The following is a 10420-nucleotide window of genomic DNA, read 5'->3' as shown; positions in this document are numbered from 1 at the left end:
GTCCCCTGCAGGGCAGCGCTGCCCGGGGTGCCTGCTGGAGCAGGGCTGGCCTTTGGCTGTCTAATCCCCTTAGCTGTCTTAGCAGCAGCTATTTTGACTGTTCACAACCCTCTTTGCGTTAAGCTCGTGACCCCGGGGTCGGAGCCCTGGCAAGAGGAGGTGTGGGCAGCAGGGCAGGCAAAGCTGGGGTCTGCAGCCAGGAGTGCTGGGGCCAGCCTGGAGGGCTCACCTGGAGCCCCCCGAGCTCCCTGCCCTCCCTGCCGAGGATCAGACACCTGGAGCTTGTGCAGGAGAGCTGCTCTGGGCTGCTGAGAGCTCCGGGCTGCCCGGGGCTGTGACTCTCACCTGGCTCTGAGCCCGCTGCAGGACAGACCCAACCTGACACAGCCACAGCTCCCTGCTCCATCCCAGCTGTGCCCACAGAATTCCAGCCCAGCCTTCCCAGAGGCCCTGCTGTAAATGGAAAACCTCCTTTGAGGCTGGAATGGGCAGGACAATGGGCACTCCTCAGCTGATGGCACCCTTTGGGTCTGAATTCTCCTCTTTTCCCATGAACCTTCCATTGGTATCAGTGAGGGGTGCTTGTTCAGCCTTGCCAGAGACAAAAGGGTTTGTTACAGACTGAATGAAGTAATTCTCAAAGGCTGTTTAAATGATACTTTTAATTTAGGGAAAGGTACTTTAGAGTTGGTATAAAGCTTGAGCAGGGTTTTGGTGCAGATACTGGGAGGATTCTTCCTCCACTCTGTTCTGGTGAGAGAAATCATTGTCAACAAAATGAATTGTTATGTATTATGAAAAGGAAATAGTGAACTTCAGCCACATTCTGGTATTTTCAGGTCCTGATCTTACCTTGTGCAGCTCTGGGAGGAGCTGGGCACTGGACACTGAGGTCTGGCAAGGGATTTTCATTTTCCATGAGCCAGTTTTTGGCCCCACTGTTTTGCTTTTAGCTGGAGAGTGGCACATTGCTGGTGCAGCTCCCAGTTTCTGTGCAAGGTGTGTATCCTGCTACTCCCCCTGCCCTGTGGGTATCTTTGAGCAGATAAAAGAGGATTTTCTGCCCTGCTCAGCACTGGCAGGGCCTGTTTCCCTCCCTCCCCTCTCCAGTGTGGTCAGGATCACTCAGCTGTGGCTGCCTGGAGACTTTGTTTGACTGACATGACACAGCCCCAAATGCAACAGATTCTTGCTAAGCCCCAGAACATGTTTTAAATAGGTGAAAGTCCTCGAATGATCCTGGCAGCGCTCTGGGTAGAGCCTGAAGCCTGGAACATTTCCACACCCTCCAGCCTGACTGTGCCATCTCCGTGTTTTTCCATCTGTGACACCGGCAGACGAATACTCTGCACAATCAGGTGTCTGTGCTGGCTCGGTGAAAGCTCCCAGGAAAGGCACGAGGCTTTTGGTTTTGTTTTTAGGATCTTTAGCTGTGCAGCAGCTGGAGCCTGTTGGAGGATTGCTGGGGCAAGAACGGGGTTTTGATTAATTTTAGAGCAGTTCTGTGCAGACGTGGCCATGGCAGAGACAAATCTGTGCCACTGAACCCAGATAACCCCGCGGTACAGCCCCACCTCCAGCTCGTGTGACACAAGTGCCACCTCCTCCCCAGCCAGCCCCTTTGGGAAGGAGCAGCAGCAGAGGGACAGACAGACAGACAGACAGACCCCCAGAGCAGCCTCACTGGGATTCATGGGGAGGGGGCAGCCCCTTCCTCCTCTGTCCCCTAGGTCCCCCTCTCCCCACAAAAGGAGCCAGAGGTGTGAACAAAACCTCTTTGCAAATCAGCACGAGAAGGCTTTGAAAATAAACGCGGCAAGAGAGAGCACTGGTACCGTATAAAACATTTATTGATCTTGCAAAATGGTGTAAAATGCGTCCGTAAGAAAAATAAGAAATCATGCTGTGCTTTGTGCACAGCTTTATACCAACAAAAGGTATTTTTCCCCACTGCTGCACAGCAGCAAATAAAACCCTTCACTTCTGGCGAGTCTCACACGTGCAGCATCCTTCAGCCGAGCCTTCTCTTGGTGCTGGGAGCAGCTGTGCGGGCAGAGTCTGTGCGGTGCTGGGCCGGCCTAGGACGCGTGGTGCCGGGTCACCAGGGCTCTCTGCAGCGCCGGGGCTGCCTTGGCCTTTTCCAGCACCAAATCCTCCCGTTTCTGCTGTACCCGCTGCTCCCGGGCTGCTGCCGGCTGCTTCTTGTCCTCCTCGTCCTCCAGCCTGGCCTCGGAGCTGAAGGGGCTGCAGACGGTCTCCACCAGCCCGATGACCACCCCAAAGAACGCCAGCACGCTGCCCAGCATGTACAGCTTGACCATCTTCCTGTTGGGCTTCTGGCTGAGCATTTCTTTGGCGAAGGGGATCAGCTCGTGCATGGTTTCCATCTCGGTTTTGCTGCAGTGGGTTTAGGTGTCAGTTCTGGAAGAGAAGAGAGAGGGACGTGAGTTAAATCCAGCTGCTGCGGTGGCAGAGCCCTCCGGGCTCCCTGAGCTGCCTGCAGACCCCCGGCTGTGCTTCAGATGGGGATCGGGGATATTTACTGAAAGTTCGCTTCAGGAAAACGCACCCACAGTGTCCCTGCGGTGCCGCAGGACAGAGCAGACCCTGCCCAGGACCGACAGACCCTCCCCGGGACCGACAGACCCTGCCCAGGACCGACAGACCCTGCCCAGGACCGACAGACCCTGCCCGGGACCGACAGACCCTGCCCAGGACCGAGCAGCCCCTGCCCAGGACCGACAGACCCTGCCCGGGACCGACAGACCCTGCCCAGGACCGACAGACCCTGCCCAGGACCGACAGACCCTGCCCAGGACCGAACAGACCCTGCCCAGCTGCGGTGAGGGGCGCACACTGTTTGTCCCTCGCGTTTTGCGGAGCGTCCCCATCCCCTCGCATCCCCCCGCATCCTCTCTCAGCCCTTACCGGCGGTGTTGCTGCGGGGCCGGGCTGTGTTGCGGTGAGCGCTGCGGTGTTTCTGCGGGGCCGGGCTGTGCCTGTGGCTGTGCCTGTGCCTGTGCCTGTGGCTGTGCCTGTGGCTGTGGCTGTCGGTGTCGCTGTCGCTGTCGCGGCCGCTCCGCTGCNGGGGATGCGGGAGAGTGGGCACCCGAGGGGATGTTGGGCTGTGCCAGCCTGTAAAGCCGGGTTTATGTGGCGTGGGGAAGTAAATGTGTTTTGAGGCTGTTTTTTGGTGGCAGAGATTTTTGGTTTTTGGGATACCCCAGAGATGATGCAGCAGTGGGAAAGGGTGGGGTGGTGGCGGAGGAGGGCGGGAGAAGGAGCTGGGAGGGGGATGCTCAGCCCTGAGCAGGGACAGAACAGAGCTGCTCTTACCGGTATCGATGAAGCCGAGGACGCAGAGCGTGATGGAAACATTAATGTTCTGAATGGTGAATTCCTGCCTCAGGGAGCTGAAAAATCCATCCAGGGCAAACTTAGTCGCAGAGTAGGGGACGGTAAAGGGAAACCCGACTTTACCTGGACACAGAGCGAAGTTCTGTGTTAGCACTCGAGGCTGCTCTGCCTGAGCCTCTCTTTTGCCCTTCATCAGAGACAGTATTTTACCCAGAGGGAATCTACAGTGAAGTGTCATCCTGGCACCTGAACAGCAGCCTTACAAATATTCTTATTGGCTTCCAGCTCTTAAGGCCAAAGCCATGGCTCACATCTCTGCTCAGGGCAACCCACAGGAACCACAAAACCCTCAGAAGGGAGAGATGGAGCAAAGTTGAAACTCTTGTCTCTGGCCACTGAGCTGATGTATGGGGTTAAACTGCAGCACTGGTCAAAAACCAAAATGGGGCGATTGGATTGAGTGGAAAACAAATTCCATCAAGGGAATCCCAAACCCATCTGGATTTGGGCATTGGGGCTGGTTTAGGTGGTTTAATTATGGCTCCTGTAGGACTCCTGGAGTCTCTGTGTGCTCTCTCTGACAAATGAGCCCAGGTGCCTTTGGAGTGAGTCCCTGGTGACGCTGCCCACTCACCTGCCATGGATGAAACCACCACAATGCTGCCCTCGCTCTCCTTCAGCATGGGCAGGGCTGACGTGGTCATGGCCACGTAGCTGAGGAAGTTGATTTCCAGCAGCTTTCGGACGTGCTCAACGTCCCCATCAAAAAAGCCGAAGTAGGAGGCACCGACGTGGTTCAGGATCAGCATGTCAAGGCCTCCTGTAAACAGAAAAATGGGAATTAGTGCTGGGGGGAGAGGGCTGCAACAAGCAAAACATTTTCTGGGAGCAGAGTAAGTGTAATCCAAGGAAATCAGGTTTTTGGGTCAGAGCTGTGGCCTGTTATCTCCAGAGCAGGGATACAGCCTGGAGGGTGGCTGCCAGTAAATATTTCGTTGTGATAGATTTTTGTAGTTCAAAATGCAAGTCCCATGGCCCAAGGGAGATCACCCCTGAATTGTCTGTGGGCCGGGGAGGGAGGGGAGTGCTCCACAAGGAGCTGGCCTGGTGCATTTCTGAGCCGTGACCCATGGCCGCAGTGGCCGGGGCCGCCGGATCCTCCAGACCCCGGCACTGGGCTGATGAAATCCGGGGCTGTGATACTGCAACAGGCTGCCAGGAGCCCACAGAGCTGAAATCAAGAGCGCAGTTCAGTCTGAGAGGCAGCAATGCAGGCAGAGGAGCAGGGCTGCAAAGGGCAGAACCAGGGGACAATTTTTCCCGTCTGGCCCCATCTCCCTCACTTTTATTTCACACGTGGCAAAAAGCACGGCCAGGCTGAGCTGCTGGGCTGTGCAGAGCAGGTTGCAGACGTACCCAGCGAGGTCTGGGCCTCCCTCACCACGTGCTGGGCGAAGGCCGTGTCCTCCATGGTGCCGCTGATGAACCGCGCCGAGGCTGCTCCCAGCTCCAGGCACCTCCGCACCACCTGCACGACAGAGCCCTCAGCAGCCCCCTCCCTGCCCACCCTGAGCTCCCTGGCATGTTCCCCACCTCAAACCAGCGCTCTGGGGCTTTGGGAGTGTGTTTGGAGCCTTGTGAGATTCAAGGGAAGCCTGGAAGGTGATTCCCTGGGTTACCCAGGGTGGTCTGGCTCCTGCTGCGTGCAGGCTGAGCTGGAATTGGGGGTGTGCAGGGGACCAGGAGCCCCAGCTCCATGGAATGAGGGTGTGTGGGGATGTTTGGGCACCACCTCGGACACGGGAACGTGCAGGGTGCTGCAGGAGGGGATTGCTGGGTGTGCAGAGCTCCCAGAGCACGGCGGGGCTGTGGCCATGCCCTGTTCCCGTGGCCATGCCCTGTTCCCGTGCCTGTGATGGGGGTCCCCTCCCCTCCCCGTGTCCTGTGAGCCCTGCCATGTCCTGTGAGCCCTGCCGTGTCCTGTGAGCCCTGCCGTGTCCTGTGAGTCCTGCTGTGTCTGTGTGAGCCCTGCTGTGTCTGTGTGAGCCCTGCCATGTCCCTGTGAGCCCTGCCGTGTCCTGTGAGCTCTGCTGTGTCCTGTGAGCCCTGCCGTGTCCTGTGAGCCCTGCCGTGTCCTGTGAGCCCTGCTGTGTCTGTGTGAGCCCTGCTGTGTCCTGTGAGCCCTGCTGTGTCTGTGTGAGCCCTACCATGTCCTGTGAGCCGTGCTGTGTCTGTGTGAGCCCTGCCGTGTCCTGTGAGCCCTGCTGTGTCCTGTGAGCCCTGCTGTGTCTGTGTGAGCCCTGCTGTGTCCTGTGAGCCCTGCTGTGTCTGTGTGAGCCCTGCCATGTCCCTGTGAGCCCTGCCGTGTCCTGTGAGCCCTGCCGTGTCCTGTGAGCTCTGCTGTGTCCTGTGAGCCCTGCTGTGTCCTGTGAGCCCTGCTGTGTCCCTGTCAGCCCTGCCATGTCCTGTGAGCCCTGCCATGTCCTGTCAGCCCTGCCGTGTCCTGTGAGCCCTGCTGTGTCTGTGTGAGCCCTGCCGTGTCCTGTGAGCCCTGCCATGTCCCTGTGAGCCCTGCTGTGTGAGCCCTGCTGTGTGAGCCCTGCCATGTCCCTGTGAGCCCTGCCATGTCCTGTGAGCCCTGCCATGTCCTGTGAGCCCTGCCATGTCCCTGTCAGCCCTGCTGTGTGAGCTCTGCTGTGTGAGCCCTGCTGTGTGAGCCCTGCCATGTCCTGTCAGCCCTGCCGTGTCCCTGTGAGCCCTGCTGTGTCCTGTGAGCCCTGTCGTGGCCGTGTGAGGGTGTCTGGGCTGGTTACATTCTGCAGCTTGGCCTCGGTGCGGGCGGTGAGCAGGACGTGGGATCCCATCCGTGCCAGGTGATAAGCGATCTGCTCCCCGATCCCCGTGCTGGCTCCCGTCACGATCACACGCTTCCCTCGCAGCATCTCTGCGGAGGGGCACAGCCAGCTCAGACACCCAAATGCTATTAGAGAATACCTCACAACCTAATAAAAACAAATCTCGGAGTTCCCTTCAGAATCAGCCGTTAATTGTAAGGTGAAGGAGCCTGCGAGTGCCCCCGGCACCAGCAGGGCTCTCCCATCTCCTGGACAAAGCTGTGGAGCTGCTGCACAATGCAGGGACACAGGGACAGCGCTGGACTCTTCCAGCAGCTTTTTCCACAAGCCAGGGCACAATTTATCAACGGCCCAACTATTCTGTAATAAAAACAATCCACTGAGTGCGGGCTCCAGACTTTAACATTTCCCAGCCCCGTTTATGAGCTCTTTCCCTGCACGCAGGAAAATGGAGCGCTCGGTGCCCTCTCCCTCTCACCCCCTGCCCCACCAGCCCTTGGGAGGATTTTCTGCATAGTCCTTGCTCAGTTTGGTTTCAAATCTTTGTTAAAGCAGCTTTCCAGTTTCTGCCACCAACAGGCTCGGACGTGGCTTGGTCCGAGCTCTGTCCGGTTTCTACCCAAAACACCCAAATGTGCCTTTTGGTAGTTTTTTCCTTAAAGACAGATTCACTTTGGATACTTACCCGGTTTGAAAGTGTCCCTCGCAGAATAGAACCAGAAGGCCAAAACCAATCCCAGAAAGGGAATGAGAATCTTTTGCAACCGACCCATCCCAGTGTGGAGTCAGGAAATACAGCGTGAGACAGAAGGAAGGAACAAAAAAGCCTCTGCAGAGCTGCTCCTGAGGGAAGCAGCAATGTGACCCTTTAAAAACCTGTTAGTGGAGGAGCCGCAGCTTCCAAAGCCCTGGAAAATCACGGGTGGGTGGATGGATAAGCCAAGCAAAGCCTTTGGTTTTTGCTCCCTGCTGCTCGGCCTGGCCAGCGGGGCTGTTTGGCTTCTGCCCACCTCTTTTCATATTTCCTGTCCTACGTTAAAATGCAGAATTTTGCACAACACCCTGGAAGAGGTGTGTCTTTGCTGAGCAGCATCAAGTTTCACTTGGAGAACATCAGAGGGAGCCCAGTGCAGGTGGTTAAACATTGTCCTTCACTCCTGCAGGCCCTGGGATGTGAGCTGGCTGTGGCAGGGGGACACCCACAGCTGCTCCTGCCCCAGGGGCAGCGGGGACTCAGCAGCACCCCGCACCCCAAGGAGCCCAGCAATGCTCTGCTGAGGCAGGGCTGAGTTTTTAACCTCTTTTCTGTTTTTTTGCCTGTGAGCAGACGAGGGAGCTGGACCCATGTGTGGGGTGCAGCCACCTCAGCCCCAAGGGGCACGGGGAGGTTTGCAGGGAAACACCAGATGTGTTTCCTGCAGAGAAATCAGTGGCCTTGCTGCCACAGTTCCTCCTTTGGGTTTTGCAAGAGCTTTGTTCTGACTTTTAGATGAATATAATCGTGAGGAAAACCCACAGAACCCCCTGGAGCTCCCCAAACCTCAGCAGCAGCAAATTCAATGCTGTGGATCTTGTGCCATAGGGATAAACCATGTTCCAGCTTTGGTCTGGGGTCTCCATCCCACAGCACCAGTGATGGGGAAATGCTCTGGGAGCTCCTGGAACTGCCCAGCCTGCCTTCTCTGCTGGGACAAAAGCTGTGTTTGCAGGGCAGCAGCTCTGTGGTTGTGATTTCTGTGGGCACAGCACTCTGCTTGTCTCTCTGGAACAGAAGCAGATAGAATTGTTTAATGTGTTTTATCCCTTCGTATTACATATTTAAAATCCATGTGCTTTAATTCAGCGGTGTGCCTGGGAGGGCAGTGCTGCTGCTTTGTGGATGTCTTTTTCCTTTTCTGCCTTTCCCTCTGGTAAGAAGCACTCAGCCCACGCCTGGTCAGGTAACACCAGTGCTGTCACTGCTTTTCCTGCCTCCCTTTGCTTGGAGCTTGGGTTGTGATCATGGAATGAATCAACCATCCCATTCCTTGGCTCTGGAAAAGGAAAGAAAATGAAGTAATTAACCATATCTCAGCTGGGATCTCGTCTGCGGCCGGCAGAGAGAGAGGCTCTTTTCAAGATATTTTAGTTAATTACTGGCATTAGCAAAGCGATAAGCACCAACCTTTGTGCACCATCTGCAAGTGTCAGGGGAAGGGATGGTGCTCTTTGCTCCGTGGTGGCACCAGGGGATGTGGGGGCTCTGAGGGACCCCAGAGCTGCCCTGCCTCGCTGGTGGTGACGAGAATTGTGGGGTTGGGTTGGGTTTTGTGAAGCAGCTGCTAATAAAGGACTGAAGTATGGAATGTTTTGGTCAGAAGCGAGCCCAGGTTTCCTGTATGAGCAGTTTTGGTGCTGTTTGGTGTGTGGAAGGGAGCGGGGCTGAGGTTTGTTCCCAGCTCCCCTCCAGGGTGCTGCTGCTCCTCACTCCCACTCACGGCTTTTTCTGGCTTCCTTTTCCTGTGTGCAACTGAAGAACTTGTTTTGAACTTTTTCCTGGGGGCGGGGAGAGGGGGGCAGGACAGGCTGGCGAGGAAGGCTTTTGTGATCCCGGCTGCTCCCAGCCCTGGTGGGGCAGAGCCCGGAGCTGTGCCCGGTGACGGAGCCTGGAGTGAGCCTGGGCTCATCCCTCCCTGCCCTGTGCCTTCAGCTGGGGATGCTCCTGTGGCTCTGCTCGAGGGGATTTCTGCCAGGAGGAAAGGAATCTGGGAAGGAAACTTGTTCTGCAGCCTGGGAGAGGGGAGCTCGGAGAGCCCCGGCAGGGAGCGCGTTCCAGGGCACGGCTGAGGCTCGGGCAGGTTTGTGCAGGCAGCTCCAAGACTCAAAAACACTTGGCAGCAAGCTGGATACTGCTTCTTTTTTTTTCCTTGTTTGAGTGCTATTTGGCTTTTTTCAAATCACTATCAAATCTTTTTTCAAATCATGGTCAAATACAGAGGCCTTCCCTTTTTCTTTTTTTTTTTTTTTTTCTCTCTCCTCTTGCTTTGCTTTGTCCCAAATACATTAAAATTCTGTCTTTCCTACCCAGCTGTCCCTTTGCCATGAACACAGCTCTAATTCCTTTCTTTACAGACAGAACCATCACGATACAAAGGGCTGCCCTCAGTTCTACTTTTCTACTTTTACATCCTGCAGAAGCCCATGGCTGTCACAGCTACAGCCCTGGAAATGCACTCCCAGTCCCGAGGGAGAGGACACGATTGTAGGATGGGTTTGGTTTGCTGCTTTAGAGAAAATGATGTGATGTTTAAGTCATTTCCAAACCCTAAATCTGTGTTTTTTCGCTATGTGACCAAACTGGGAATTGCTGCCTTGATATTTCATTGTTGGACCTGTGGCTGCTCTGAGCCTTGGCTGCTGGCCATGTTCCCGGTGCCCTTGGAGCTGGGTGGCTGAGGCTGATATTCTTATCTGCACCCCTAAATTTAGCCCCTGGAATATCCAGTGTCCACACTGCAAATAGCGAGTGAGGACTCTCTGGAGACATTCTGCTCCTGCCTTTGGAGTGGCTGAGCTGTGAGGGGAGGGCTGCTGCTCCTGAGGGGCTGGGTGACAGCTCCAGCCTGAAATCAGATCTTTGAAAAGATGGGTACAGGCAAAAACTCCCCGGATTTTGTGCCAGCTGCATTTTTCCTGAGGATTTAATGTACCAGGAAAGTGCCACGTTTACAGGTTGGAATAAAGCAGATTCAGACAAGTGTGAGAAGAACAGAAATCCACCTCATGCAAAGCCAGCAATGTAACTCAGCCCTGGGGCAATGAATGTGTGGCTCTCCCCAGGAGTTTCTCCCTCAGGATCTGGGTTAAACTCATCCTTAAATGCTCCATTTGCTCTCCCCAGCCGCTCCCTGGTCCTGTGAGCCTCATCCCATCTGGTTTCCCTCTGCCCTGCCCCAGTGTTTATCACTCAGCTTTGTCTTTGTGCTTCACCCGGGGGCCGTGGGGATGGTGCTGAGTGCTGGGGATGCTGTTGTGTCCCTGGCTGTGCTGCAGGTTTGGCCTTTAAAGATGGGAAGTTTTGCTGAAGCCTTTCCCTGTCCTGCGTTGGGCTGGTCTGTCCCCCATCCCCTCTGGAGCCGTGTCCAAGGGCTCCCCCAGCCCCCTCCTTCATTGCGTGGCTTAAACACGATTTTACACGGTCATTGTGGTGAAATGTGTGATTAATCCTC

At 55.8% G+C, this 10420-nt stretch overlaps 2 protein-coding genes across 2 annotated transcripts in view; both read right to left on the bottom strand.

The window, feature by feature from the left end:
* LOC107214843 (corticosteroid 11-beta-dehydrogenase isozyme 1) overlaps window positions 1–7301 on the bottom strand; it is an 8146-nt gene extending 845 nt beyond the window's left edge. Inside the window, exons 1-5 of the mRNA XM_015650568.3 lie at window positions 6898–7301; window positions 6171–6301; window positions 4774–4885; window positions 3992–4177; window positions 3337–3480 (exon numbers count right to left, since the gene is read on the bottom strand). Coding sequence (XP_015506054.1) covers window positions 3337–3480; window positions 3992–4177; window positions 4774–4885; window positions 6171–6301; window positions 6898–6985 — 661 coding nt within the window. The 5' untranslated portion in view covers window positions 6986–7301. The remainder of the gene's footprint in view (window positions 1–3336; window positions 3481–3991; window positions 4178–4773; window positions 4886–6170; window positions 6302–6897) is intronic.
* Window positions 1833–3062, bottom strand: G0S2 (G0/G1 switch 2). Its single transcript, XM_015650579.3, has 2 exons — window positions 2929–3062; window positions 1833–2421 (listed from the first exon to the last, which is right to left on the bottom strand). Exon 2 carries the CDS (start codon window positions 2385–2387, stop codon window positions 2079–2081), a length of 309 nt encoding a protein of 102 aa, XP_015506065.1. The 5' UTR covers window positions 2388–2421; window positions 2929–3062; the 3' UTR covers window positions 1833–2078.
* Window positions 7302–10420: the final 3119 nt, after the last annotated feature.

This window comes from Parus major, chromosome 26 (genome assembly GCF_001522545.3).
Source record: "Parus major isolate Abel chromosome 26, Parus_major1.1, whole genome shotgun sequence".
Lineage (NCBI taxonomy): Eukaryota > Metazoa > Chordata > Aves > Passeriformes > Paridae > Parus > Parus major.
The sequence above is the reverse complement of the archived record's forward strand: the minus strand, read 5'-3'. Positions and strand labels throughout refer to the sequence as shown.